At 45.2% G+C, this 13,454-nt stretch overlaps 2 protein-coding genes across 3 annotated transcripts; both read right to left on the bottom strand.

Annotated features, from left to right (window-relative positions):
* Positions 1 to 373: 373 nt before the first annotated feature.
* On the bottom strand, positions 374 to 5,256 carry LOC121540026 (cleavage and polyadenylation specificity factor subunit 5). The gene is made up of 7 exons (XM_041848673.2): positions 5,009 to 5,256; positions 2,290 to 2,490; positions 2,103 to 2,166; positions 1,299 to 1,388; positions 1,110 to 1,185; positions 912 to 1,026; positions 374 to 776 (listed from the first exon to the last, which is right to left on the bottom strand). Exons 1-7 carry the CDS (start codon positions 5,131 to 5,133, stop codon positions 755 to 757), a joined length of 693 nt encoding a protein of 230 aa, XP_041704607.1. The 5' UTR covers positions 5,134 to 5,256; the 3' UTR covers positions 374 to 754.
* Positions 5,257 to 7,044: 1,788 nt separating this feature from the next.
* Positions 7,045 to 13,225, bottom strand: acd (ACD shelterin complex subunit and telomerase recruitment factor). 2 transcript variants are annotated; one of them, XM_041859704.2, is made up of 14 exons: positions 13,097 to 13,225; positions 12,283 to 12,418; positions 12,018 to 12,142; positions 11,715 to 11,805; positions 11,516 to 11,595; positions 10,959 to 11,003; positions 10,797 to 10,843; positions 10,528 to 10,703; positions 10,361 to 10,439; positions 10,106 to 10,264; positions 9,847 to 9,960; positions 9,177 to 9,722; positions 8,982 to 9,058; positions 7,045 to 7,290 (listed from the first exon to the last, which is right to left on the bottom strand). In XM_041859704.2, the coding sequence occupies exons 2-12, from the start codon at positions 12,397 to 12,399 to the stop codon at positions 9,325 to 9,327; spliced, it is 1,431 nt and encodes a 476-aa protein (XP_041715638.2). In that variant the 5' UTR covers positions 12,400 to 12,418; positions 13,097 to 13,225; the 3' UTR covers positions 7,045 to 7,290; positions 8,982 to 9,058; positions 9,177 to 9,324. The 2 variants fall into 2 exon arrangements, with proteins under 2 accessions (XP_041715638.2, XP_041715637.2); XM_041859703.2 differs by having other exon boundaries at positions 10,106 to 10,267; positions 13,097 to 13,223.
* Between the last annotated feature and the right edge of the window lie 229 nt (positions 13,226 to 13,454).

Genomic DNA, 13,454 nt, shown 5'->3' with positions numbered 1-13,454 from the left:
CATCGATATTCATTTTCAGATCCGACAGCAGATCTCTTTGTTTCTTGGGACCTAGAACAAGCATCTCTGCTTTGTCAGAGTTAAAAAGTAAATTGCGTCGGATTTTTGCCACCATCCACTTATGTATAAAACAGAGGCTTCCAGGTTAGGCCATTTTGGGGCTTCACCATGTTTCATCGAAATGTACAGCTGTGTGTCGTCTGCATAGCAATGAAAGTTGACATTGTGTTTCTGAATGACATCACCAACAGGTAGTATATATAGTGAAAACAATACACCAAAACCAAGATGTCATCAACACACTTGTTATAAAAGACAGTCTTCATGAAAAGCCTAATTTATTTTTGAAAAAATAAAATAAATCATGACGTAATACAGGTTAAAACACAACAGGAAACGCAATGCTGTTGTTTCTTTAATCAAAACAAATGTATTCGGCTGCAAGAGCATACAATCTGATTCTTGAGACACTGGGTTGCAGTTTAATCATGTACCAAATGACTCACATTTTCCAGATCCAAACAAAAAGTCAGACAGTATTTTTTTCTTCCATCATTGTAAACAGCACATTTACAGTCCCTTCTCCTGAGGTGGTGGGTTTTTTGTTCAGCCTTCCCGGGAAGCCAGAGGTGAGTAGCTTTGTGTCGCTTTATTTGGATTGCCCCATTGTTTTACTCCCCTCCATGTCTTCATTTCACCCATATATGGCTGCACTCACAGAGACAGCCAGCCACTGTGCCCATTCTCACACCATTTAGTTGTAGATAAAGTTGAACCTACAGGAAATAAATATTTTTCAGCACTGTATGAATTTACAGCATACCTGAGCTCTCACACACGCACACACCCCCTTTATACAACTCATTCTAACACAAACATGCTTTAGACACAATATAAAACACACACACTACCTGCTTAGTAGCTGCGGTAGGCTGGATATAATTGGCCCATAGCCAGGGGCGTTGTCATAAAGCTCAAACAGAGGGGCTGCCACCAGTTTGTAGTTCTTTGGGACTGCAAACAGAGCTGAGACACAGAAGCAAATATCACACAATATATTTGTGTGTAGAGTATGTAGAGAAGATTTTGACTAGCTAAGGGGCACTTACCTTTTTCCTGCAGTTGAACCAGGAAGAGCTTTTTATGCTCCTTGGGTTTAGTGATGTGGGCTGGAATGTAGGGATACTGCAGCAGAACAGACACAAACACATATCTAACACACGTTTTTACTGCAGGCTCAATATCTCCTCCTTGATAAATGTCAGTGTAAGGTGTGCTGTGTGTTGGTTTGTGCTCACCTGTGGGGGTTCAAAGTTGGGGCGCCACCAGTTTCCGATGGAGTCATCGATCACCCAATCCTGCTTCACCCCGTCCTGCCGGCCCAGGATCTGACAAAGACACAGTAAAGACAATCACTATGGCATCACCGCATCCTGCAAGATCTTAGAGAATGCTACCCCATTCATAGACATTAACTACTTTAGCGCCTATTGACGATAGTATCTTTTGATCGGGGGAGTTTTGTTAAGAGCCCCTGACGCTTGCTCTAAACATTAACACGCATCGCTTGCGGTACTGTTTTGGAAACATAAGGAATGGATCTTTCATATATATAAAAAAAGGTAAATTACTACACACCATTATAGGGTTAGGTTTGTGTTCCCACGCGGCCATATCTCCATGTTACAGCGCTTGTTTACTGAAGACAGACGGAAGACATAGGCCGCCACCTGTGCTAATTAGCTATCTAGCGTGCTCCGAACACCTCTGTGTAAGCTAACTGGGGAGGAAGTGTAGTTCATCAACTGGAGGCACACAGTGTATGGATCTGTGCAAAACTGCTCCAGTACGTTTTTTTTTATTTGAAAGATTCTCTCGAAAGCGATGATTGACATTTCTAAACGTTAAAACACAGCATCCAAATTGTAGTTTACACAGAGCCAAATGTAGGCAAATGTAATGGCTGAAAACCCTACATACGGAGAAGGGTTTTCGAGAGCTAAGAGAATGCTAGGATGGATGTAATCTCAAGTTATGATTCCAACTCTGTTTGGCCGGCCTCCTTTGACTGTGTGTGTGATGTGAGTGCATGTGTATCGTACCTCTGTCATCAGGCGTTTCAGCCCATCCACCTCATCCTCCCCCGGGCTCAGCTCTCCACCTGGCCTGCAAGAGAGAAATAGACAACCCTATAAGAGAACCATACAAACACGCATGCACATACATTAAAAACAAACAGACTGTTGGTGTAACTCCTGCAGGCTGTGCTTGGCTGGTGGTAGTGCTTACAGTTTGAAGAAGGTGGTTCCCAGCTGCAACAGCAGTACATGGGGCAACCTGTGCTCATGGACAATAAGCACTCCCTCCACCGCCCTCCGCATGCCCAGCTTGTCAAACTCCTCCCGCATCCTCTGGAACCGCGCTGCCACTGAACTGTCCTTCTCATACAGAGGCTCCTTGGTCCCGAATGTGTAGTTGGTGAGAGGGTATCTGTAACACAATGTCATGAATACCATTTTTTAAATGTGCACATCCCATAGCATGCCTCTACTAACATGCACACACTACCCAGCACAGGCGGTTGGTGGCTCCTTAATTGGGGAGGAAGATCTCGTGGTAATGGCTGGAGCGGAATGGTATCAAATACATCAAAACACATGGTTTCCATGTGTTCAATGCCATACCAATCGCTCTGTTCCAGCCATTATTATGAGCCGTCCTCCCCTCAGCAGACTCCACTGCTACCCAGTCACCCACCCACAAACACACACACTGTATAGCTTTTGAATGAGGATGCATCTACAGGACATTTTTTGTCACAAACTGGGCTGTCAAATTGGACATAGAGCCAGCTGCAAAGCTAGCCAGAATCAAATTAGACATCGTTCTCTCTCTAGTCGGAACGTGGCTATGCAACGATCAGGAGAGCGCGGAGCTGGCTCGAGATATTGCTTGGAAAACGTACCTCAATCCAGGGATGGGAGATGGCAGTGTACTACTAATTATCTCATCATCCCAAATGACAAATCGAGAAGATTGAAATACTGCTAATCTTTAATGACTGCTAGTTTTTCGTTAGCATGCTAGGCTAGCTAACGCTATAGCAGCTCACTAGATTCGACAACACTTCCGGTAGCTACTCACCCCAACGCTAAGCCAGAGACAGTAGAGAAAGCAAGACACCCCACTCCCTAATTGTTTCTGATTGGGCGGGGCCACTCTGGCCTACTTATTGCCCCCGCCCCAAGGGTGCCTCAGGGTGAGACATCTCACTGGCAAATGTTTTATGGGCGGGATGGGTGGGGCAAAAGGAAGGAGACAATAAGTAGACCAGAGCCAGCTCAAAGATAGAAGAATGTGCCAGAAGAATGAGCCAGATATTTCACCTGATGTATAAATGTGAAACATCCAGTTGGCGTTTCCACTCACTACCAAATATGGTGATGAGAGGAAGCCCAGTGGCTGGCAGTGGGAGAAGATGGAGCGAGATGGATTTTGGCAGACATTCTGCTAATTTTCTCATCGATTAAATGATTTGATCACCATACAGTTTTCTGTTTCCAAAACTATAATCTGTAACAGAGTGGACTGCGTTTTGTAGACTTTAGCCTTTACCAAAGTTTCAAAAAATGCTGTTGTTTAGGAGTGCAAGGGCGAATTGAGTTATTGCACACGCACACTTCAGAGTAGGCGTTCCCTAACGGAAATATGCAAATACATGCTACAACGCGCCAATAGGTTCTCACTAGGGGGTGTTGAGTGGTAGTGTTCTGTCCTCTCAGACCGGTGGTCTGGAGTAGGATTAGATAGGGTTAAATAGTGGAATGGGGTGGTGTTTTTGTTGTTGTTGAGAGGGCTAATAGTTGGAGGGGCAATTTTCCTTTTCCCCAATTTTGTACTACCGTATCAATAATTTAATGAAGGTAGGCCATGAATGGTCTCACAAGAGTGCAGTAGGTGGTGGGGGTATGCACCTAAAAGTTGGATGCGATCTGACAAACCAAATCCTAAAGAAGAAGAAAGATCTCTCTAGCTCATTCTTGTGCTTTTTTTGTTTAAAATAATCTTTTTTTCCTTCACATTTTACAAACACAATAGATTAATTTATATAAATACAAATCTGTTTTCACATTAATGCATGGGTTTATTATGAGGCTACTTAACATAATTTACATATGTAATAGTGTCAATGGAGGTTTTTGTAGGTCAACTTGTTTTTTGGAGTCCAGCTTTCTTCTTTTTAATTCCGTTTTGATTTGTTAAAAACTAGAACTAAAATCCCACCTCCTTGTTTCTTCTGCCCACTATGCTTAATTAGCTCCCACTGTAAACGACACAGATTAACTATCATGGGTTAGTTATAAATATAGTCTCAGAGCTTGAGGCGTCACTATAGACCCCCTGGTTTGATTCCAGGCTGTATCACAACCGACCGTGATTGGGAGTCCCGTAGGGCGGCGCACAATTGGCCAAGCGTCGTCCGGGTTTGGCCGTCATTGTAAATAACAATTTGTTCTTAACTGACTTGCCTAGTTACATAAAGGTAAAAATATATATATATTATGGAGGAACCATGAGTTCACGCGGGGAAAGCATGCTCACGCGAGAGATGAAACGCCCATTTACACAGACAGGAACCTTAACCATTTTCAATGGTAAACGGCCTGAGTAAACGATGTTATTTATCCACCGGGCTACTATAGCATTAGCCTAGCATGCTGACGAAAAAACTAGTAGTCATTAAAAACTAGCAGTATTTCAATCTTCTCGATTTGTCAGTTGGAATAATGGATTGAGGTACATTTTCCGAGCCATAGTTCTCGCCGACTCTGCGCTGTCCTGATCGTGTCATTGCAGCGTTCCGACTAATGTAAATAAAGTCGGATTCTGGCTACTGCGAAGCTTGCAGGCCAGGAACTTTTCCATACAATTGAATGAAAGACGGGTATTTTAGTAGTCTTTGCAAAACCACGTAGTCTCCCCCCCCCCTATTCATACTGTTACTCACAAATTGATGGTTCTCTCCAGGCTGAGCGGCTTTGCAGGCGCGCTCATGTATTTGTTCCCGCCGAACTGACTGACCCCGCGCGGCCAGCCGGCGGATGAGCGATTGGGAGCAGGCACACTCGACATTGCTCCAATACCACTATACAAAATCTAGCTCCAAAATCCTCAGGTAGAAATGCAATGCAAAACATATATCAGAACAATAACAAAGAAAAATGGAAGGACGTAACCATGCGCAAACCGTCTTCTTCTCGTTCTCCTTTTCCTGTTCCGTGTTTGATGCAGTAGGTATACTTCGACCATTGGGGCATTACAGCCACCTATCGTGCTGGGTGTAATAACCAGTAAATACTAAAGTAGCTCCTGTAGATTAAAATCTTACTTAAGAGACTGAATTTTGAAGTGGTTAAACTCTCCAATTGCAACACACCCCAAAGGTTCTGTTAAATGTAAAAACTCTAATCCTGCATGGATAAGGTCATGATTGTTCATCAATAAAAGCACTTTCCTCCATTAACCTCTGTTGAGGTTTTCCTGTAACTCTCAGGGGTCAGGAGGCTATACAAGAGAGTGTGTCATGTTGGTAGGGGTTGGTAGAGTGTTACCTGCAAATAACACAGAGCTGTACACAGGTTGTATATTCAAAACAGGCCCGGCCCAGAGTCACGCCCAGAGTCACACACAGGTACTCTTTGTTCACAGCATATCATCACTACCACCAGTAGTTAAGACAACCTGGGGAACGACTCAGAGCTTAGTGTGTCTCAGTCAGCCCAGCCAGACGGAGGTAATGAGACATCCCTGTTGAGTTTCTAACCAGCATTCCCTGTGGATTTTAACAGTCTGGACAGTTCGGCCCCATGCAGCACCCAGAGTCCTTTCCTTACTGGCACATGACCCGCGTGATGCCCAGCGTGATCATGGGCTTCTGTTGCATGGTGGGAATCCCTGGAAATGTGGTGGTTCTGATTGTCGTGGGACGTAAATTTGAGAGTAGGAACTTCAACATGCGTCTGATGCTGAACCTGGCACTGTGTGACCTGATGGTCTTGCTGTGCCTGCCTCTAGCTATCAATAACCTACTGAGGGCCTGGGATCTGGGACCCGCCACCTGCAAGCTGCTCTTCTTCCTGATCTATTGCAGCCTGAACGGTAGTGTGCTGACCATCACCCTGCTGAGTGTGCAGCGCTACGTCCAGGTGCTGTACCCCCACAGCTGGGCGCGGCTGGGGCGTATGGGGGAAGAGGCACTCCTCCTGTCCCTGTGGGGGCTGGCAGGGTTAATTGCCTCTCCCACCTTCTCTGTCTGTGACGTCAAGACATACAACAGCCGCCAATCCTGCAGAACGCACTACCAGAGCCCCGGACAAGAAATTGCCATCCTACTTGTCCAAACACTGCTGGGGTTTGTAGCTCCCTGCTGCATCCTGGTGACGTCCTACTTCTACCTCCACAAGAGGGTGACCAGCCAAGTTCAGGCAGCGGAGGCTGACCAAGCTGGTCACCTGCATAGTGGTGTCCTTCTTCTGCTTCTGGACTCCGCTGCACCTGTTCAACCTGCTGGCCCTGGTGAACTTGGCCGTGCAGAACGAGGATGTGGAGTATGTGTGTGACTCAGCTTGGAATGTCCTCATGAGTTTCACCATCATCAACAGCTGCCTCAACCCTTTCCTCTATGCCTTTGCCTCTTCAGGTTTCCCCAGGGCAAGCCCCCACACCACCAGCACATGACACTGGCTTCCATTGAGTAAATATCATTAATTGTTTAAAGCACAATGTACAAGCATTATGTACCTGTGACTATTTTTGTTGTGCTTATATTTAGTAAAAATTATTCTAGAGGACATCTGATATGATTTGTATTTTATTATAGCAGCCAGTGAATGTTTGCATAAGGAAATAAGTGCATGTGTGTTATTCAAAAGTCAAATTAAGGAAAGAACATCTGTGAGTAACTGACAGAATAAAATGATCTTGTTGTTGACAAATGAAAAGTTGATAAGTTCACATTTGCCTGCTTCTCAGTAGTTGACACAATTCAATTACTAATTGATATTTATTTATCAATATTCAGAATGTTATATAAACATAACAATAGAGATTCATTAAAAACAACGTACACTCTGTACACTATGAATTCAACACAATGGGAAGATGGGGACGATGACCTCAGGTTGTCAGCTGGGGTGAGCCTGGGGTCGCAGCTGTGTATCCTTGACAACATCCGTCTGCATGGAAGGGACCAGGTACCGTACAGCCCAGTGCAACATGCCATCAGGAATCCTGCAGGATACACACACACAGTTAAGCATTGTACACACATACAGTGGGGGAAAAAAAGTATTTAGTCAGCCACCAATTGTGCAAGTTCTCCCACTTAAAAAGATGAGAGAGGCCTGTAATTTTCATCATAGGTACACGTCAACTATGACAGACAAATTGAGATTCGTTTTTCCAGAAAATCACATTGTAGGATTTTTTATGAATTTATTTGCAAATTATGGTGGAAAATAAGTATTTGGTCACCTACAAACAAGCAAGATCTCTGGCTCTCACAGACCTGTAACTTCTTCTTTAAGAGGCTCCTCTGTCCTCCACTCGTTACCTGTATTAATGGCACCTGTTTGAACTTGTTATCAGTATAAAAGACACCTGTCCACAACCTCAAACAGTCACACTCCAAACTCCACTATGGCCAAGACCAAAGAGCTGTCAAAGGACACCAGAAACAAAATTGTAGACCTGCACCAGGCTGGGAAGACTGAATCTGCAATAGGTAAGCAGCTTGGTTTGAAGAAATCAACTGTGGGAGCAATTATTAGGAAATGGAAGACCACTGATAATCTCCCTCGATCTGGGGCTCCACGCAAGATCTCACCCCGTGGGGTCAAAATGATCACAAGAACGGTGAGCAAAAATCCCAGAACCACACGGGGGGAACTAGTGAATGACCTGCAGAGAGCTGGGACCAAAGTAACAAAGCCTACCATCAGTAACACACTACTCAAATCCTGCAGTGCCAGACGTGTCCCCCTGCTTAAGACAGTACATGTCCAGGCCCGTCTGAAGTTTGCTAGAGTGCATTTGGATGATCCAGAAGAGGATTGGGAGAATGTCATATGGTCAGATGAAACCAAAATAGAACTTTTTGGTAAAAACTCAACTCGTCGTGTTTGGAGGACAAAGAATGCTGAGTTGCATCCAAAGAACACCATACCTACTGTGAAGCATGGGGGTGGAAACATCATGCTTTGGGGCTGTTTTTCTGCAAAGGGACCAGGACGACTGATCCGTGTAAAGGAAAGAATGAATGGGGCCATGTATCGTGAGATTTTGAGTGAAAACCTCCTTCCATCAGCAAGGGCATTGAAGATCAAACGTGGCTGGGTCTTTCTGCATGACAATGATCCCAAACACACCGCCCAGGCAACGAAGGAGTGGCTTCGTAAGAAGCATTTCAAGGTCCTGGAGTGGCCTAGCCAGTCTCCAGATCTCAACCCCATAGAAAATCTTTGGAGGGAGTTAAAAGTCCGTGTTGCCCAGCGACAGCCCCAAAACATCACTGCTCTAGAGGAGATCTGCATGGAGGAATGGGCCAAAATACCAGCAACAGTGTGTGAAAACCTTGTGAAGACTTACAGAAAACGTTTGACCTGTGTCATTGCCAACTAAGGGTATATAACAAAGTATTGAGAAACTTTTGTTATTGACCAAATACTTATTTTCCACCATAAGTTGCAAATAAATTCATAAAAAATCCAATAATGTGATTTTCTGGATTTTTTTTCTCATTTTGTCTGTCATAGTTGACGTGTACCTATGATCAAAATTACAGGCCTCTCTCATCTTTTTAAGTGGGAGAACTTGCACAATTGGGGGCTGACTAAATACTTTTTTCCCCCACTGTACATACGCACGCACACACACACACACACACACACACACACACACACACACACACACGGCTTACTCACTTTAAATAGCTTAGATCCTTCGAAATGCGGCCACACAGCTGATAAGAATATGAGAACGAAGTGCCATCACTGTGAACCTGAAAGAGCAAGACAGATAATTTACTTCACACCAATCTAACAAAATGGACAGGTTCCAAATTCCACTAAATGGTCAATATATATCCTATTTCTTGGTTGAAAATTGGTCGCCCTTACATTGGAGGGCCTCTGGGGGGCTATTGCAGCAACTGCCTTCTGTTTGCAGCTGCTTCCCTCCCCAATCCTGGGAATCTCCTGAGTTTCAAACATCCAGGAGGGCGGGCTGCGGTTCTTCTGCATATCTTCTTCCTCCCAGGTGATATCATTATCCTCGGGGGGTCCGCACAGAACTCTTCCTTTTAGCCTTCCTACAACTCTTCACAACATCCTCCTCTTCCTCCACCTGATCCTGCTGCTCCATGATTGGAAGTTGATGTGTTGTGGTTGAGCCACTGTGGTGGAGTTTCATGCCAGAGTGTTGGTGCTTTGTAGATAGACTCACAGTGGAGGAGGAGCCACTGGAGGGGAGCAGGCTGTGGGAGGGGCCTGGTTTTTGATAAGGAGGAAGGGAGCGTTCACCTGACCTTTGGGTGGCCCCAGGGGTCAAGGATGGCACCTGGGTGCTGGTTGCCAGGGGAAACGGTGCAGGGGTGACTGGTTGTGGAGTGAGGTCGAGCAGAGACTGGCTCTTCTGGAGTGGGAGGGGCTCCGAGGTGATGGATTCTGTCAGGGAACCAATGAGAGACAGAAGTCAGAATATCTGTACTACGGCGCAAAGACAAATGTGCATGGTGTGGTGTGTGCGTAGAGGTTGATAGATTGAAAAGTTAAAATGAAAGGAGCACACCGTCAGATGCAGAGGAGGTCCTGAGCAGCTCAGCTGCTGGAGCAAACATGTCCCATGGGCTCGCCACTGCTCCTCCAGTCACCCCTGACACCACCTCTCCATCCATACTCTCCTCTAGAGAGAGGGAGAGAAAAATATAGATATTTGTACACACACTGTCACACTTGGGCTCTATTATGCTAGCAGCATACTTCAGGTAGCAGTAACTGATAGCAAATACTTAATTTACAGCATGGACCAGTTAACAAACATAACTCACGAGAATGTGTGGGCTCATGGGCAGGATGTCTTCTCTCCAGAGGCACTGGCCTGTCGGTCTGACTGCTGTCAGCAGCAACAATTGGTTGATCTGTCTCTGGTGGGTCTGTCGGTCTGTCTTCAGATGGAGGGACCAGTCCACTCTGTGTTTCACTGTTGTCTTCTAAATAAAACACAACGGTCAGCTCAGAAAGACAGAACAGGTGTAGGTGATTTTCAGGTGTGAGAGAGAGGGTGAGACACCCTCAAGTGTTACCTGAGGGTGTGTGTAGTTTCTGACTCAGATTGTCTGGGATGTGTAGGTGAGACACAGGGACATTGAAAGTATCCTCCCTCTAGGAAAAAACAACAACATTCTTATAAAGTTGCAGATTTCCTACTGTTTTCTTACATTTAATAGGTTGGTCACACACACACACACACCTTATATCTGACCCTTTCAATAGCCCATCTGGTGCCAGTGTGTGTGAGGCCATTGGAGGTGGAGGGCTGTGGGGAGGGGGGATTTGTGGGCGTCCTCAGGAGTTCCATCACATCCTCCAACAGAGACTGGCGCCAGTCATGCTGCCACTCCCCCAGCAGCTCTGACAGACTGAACTCTAGGAGACAGGAAACACAGTCATATACACAGGTGTGGCAAACAATAAGGATACAAATCAGCAATGGTGTGCAGAGTGTAAAGAGTGCTGTACCAGACTGTGTGTTCTGAGTATGGACAGAATCCTGTGCAAGCAGGGATCTGGGGATAAAAGAAAACACATGATCAACAAATACAATTTATAAAGTAATGTACGCATGCATTATATGCACCATTTTTTTGCAAACACAGACACTTACACACACCCCATGCTCACCTCCATGTTGTACAGATATGTTGTCTGACTGAGTTGAGCGATGTGCTGAAACAAAAGCCAGTTGGAGAGTCACTAGTTTTAATGTGTGTATCACAGGAGGCTGCTGAGGGGAGAACGGCTCATAATAATGGCCGGAACGGAGCAAATGGAATGGCATCAAACACCTGGAAACCATGTGTTTGATGTATTTGTTACATATTTGTTACATTTACATTACATTTTAGTCATTTAGCAGACGCTCTTATCCAGAGCGACTTACAGTTAGTGCATACATTATTTTTCCCAAACTGCGTTGCACCTGCTCTCAACTAGCTACATCCCCTGCCGGCCATTCCCTCCCTACCCTCCACCGGCCCATGGTCTCCGGGCGGCGCTCAGCTGATTGAACCAGATCTCTAGTGGCACAGCTGCACTCGTGCGTGCCTTGCAGTTCCATTTCACTCAATCCGCTCCAGTCATTAGAACGAGCCTGTTCTCCCCAATTAAGGTGCAACCAACCTCCTGTGGTGTGTATGTGTTGGTGTCTGGATCTAGAGGCCAGGAGGTGCGTCTCTCACCAGCAAGGGGTGCTGTCTTTAGCAGCCCCAGCTGATGTGGTGGTCAGCTCACCAACCGATAAGTAAAACTGGCTCTTTGTCTGAGGAGATGAGGCCACATTTATAGTAAAATATGAATGGTAAAGAATAAAGAACAGGAGCTGTCTCTCCAAGACCAAAGGACTACTAGTACCAGTATCATAGGATCATTCACACACACCTGTTCAGGGGCCATGTTGAACTGTAGGGTGTATGAATACACACACATTGTGCAATTGATGAGACTGGAGAAGCACTCACGGTCCTCCTGCCTGCCAGAGGATACAGATAGATTGAAATGCATCACCATTTACTGTATGGCTTTTCATTTTCTTAATAGGTTTTGTCTCGTCTTGTTTCTCCTTTGTTGGCTGTTAGATTTGTACTGGGCTTAACAAGATATGGTTTATAGATGGGTTTTAGATATACATGTCATTTAATATGATCTCATAGGCCTCTTGGCTTGTCCTAAATGTTTACTCACTCCTGAAGAGTCTCCCAGGCGTCCTGGGTCAGTATGGCGGGGATGTGCACCACTCCATCAGAGAGGTACAGTAACGTTGTCAAACCCTCAGTCTGCCGGGCCTGGGACTCTGACATCCGCCCGACCTATAGAGAGAGACAGAAAGGTGTGAGCAAAATAAGCTCTCTCTTGTGTGCGCACACACACACACAACTGTACAGTCAGATAGCTTCTAAACTTGGAACACAGGCCTAGCATGAAGTGTATGTAATAGATGCCTCATTACCCCCACAACATGCGCTTTCATCAGTGTGTTCTTCTTCTCCTCCTTTGGCTCTGTGCCGTAACTCAGGATGATCTGCTCTATCCAGGGCTCCAACTTAGTCCTCCTACACCGAGGCATGGCCACACACCCTAAAACACTGGAGACAGGCATGTACAGAATAATGTGACAGTTGAGAGTTGATGGCACTAGTCCCTTATATTATACTATTTTCAGTATACTAGCTAGTTACTAGTTATCTGTTATTACATTAACTGGTGTGGTGACTATAATATCCATACACAATTGTGGATTTATTAGCTAGCTAAACATTGCAGTGAAAAAAGGCTCTCATGGTACTAACTTTTCCACACATAACTAGTTTACAAACTAAACTAAGACAAATTACAACTAGGCCTAGCTCATAGAATAGATCAGATCAAGAAAACATCAATATTAGCTATAACGTTACTTAGCTAGCTAGCTTTGTTGTGAACTGTACGGCAAAGTCTTCCTCCTACTCGTGTGAACTGTACGGCGAAGTCTTCCTCCTACTCGTGCAAATTTAGCTGCCTACACCTAACCTTAGCTAGCTACTGTAGATCCCCTAGGTCAGCGGTTTATAACCTTTTTCCGTTACTGTACCACCAACTAAATGTTGCTTTGCCCGGAGTACCCCTGAAGTACCCCCTTATGTGCATTTGACCAGTAGGCCTATGGTCTCATGAGTCTTCTCAAGTACCCCCCCCTGGTTGGGAACCACTGCCCTAGGTCGTCATGTCGCTCAGATTTACACTATTACATTTAGTTACAGAGGCTATTAGATATTGCAACTCACCTGATAGTAAAACAACGACAACCACTTTTGAGCCTGGTTGAATGTAGCGGTTCCACTGAGTGATGTTACTTTATTTACGTTCCGTTGATGAACATTTCCACAGCAATCGGTTCCCACTGCAGTCCCCTATCATGGGAAACACTGTTCACGCCACTTCGATACCCAAGTCCCGTCCCGTCACACACGTTATATTCCTTTCCTTGTCCACCCCTTATCTAAAATGTCTGTATTAAAGCACTTGTGGAGAACACCTGTCCAGTCCCTTAACAAATAAGGAAAGGAGATGAGGGAATTATGCCTATAGGAGTATTGGGAGCAACATCCCCTAGTGTAATTGCTCCCCTCCCTCTGCCCTGGA

Source organism: Coregonus clupeaformis, chromosome 26, assembly GCF_020615455.1.
Source record: "Coregonus clupeaformis isolate EN_2021a chromosome 26, ASM2061545v1, whole genome shotgun sequence".
NCBI classification, from domain to species: Eukaryota; Metazoa; Chordata; class Actinopteri; order Salmoniformes; family Salmonidae; genus Coregonus; species Coregonus clupeaformis.
This window is presented reverse-complemented; position numbering and strand designations above follow the sequence as displayed.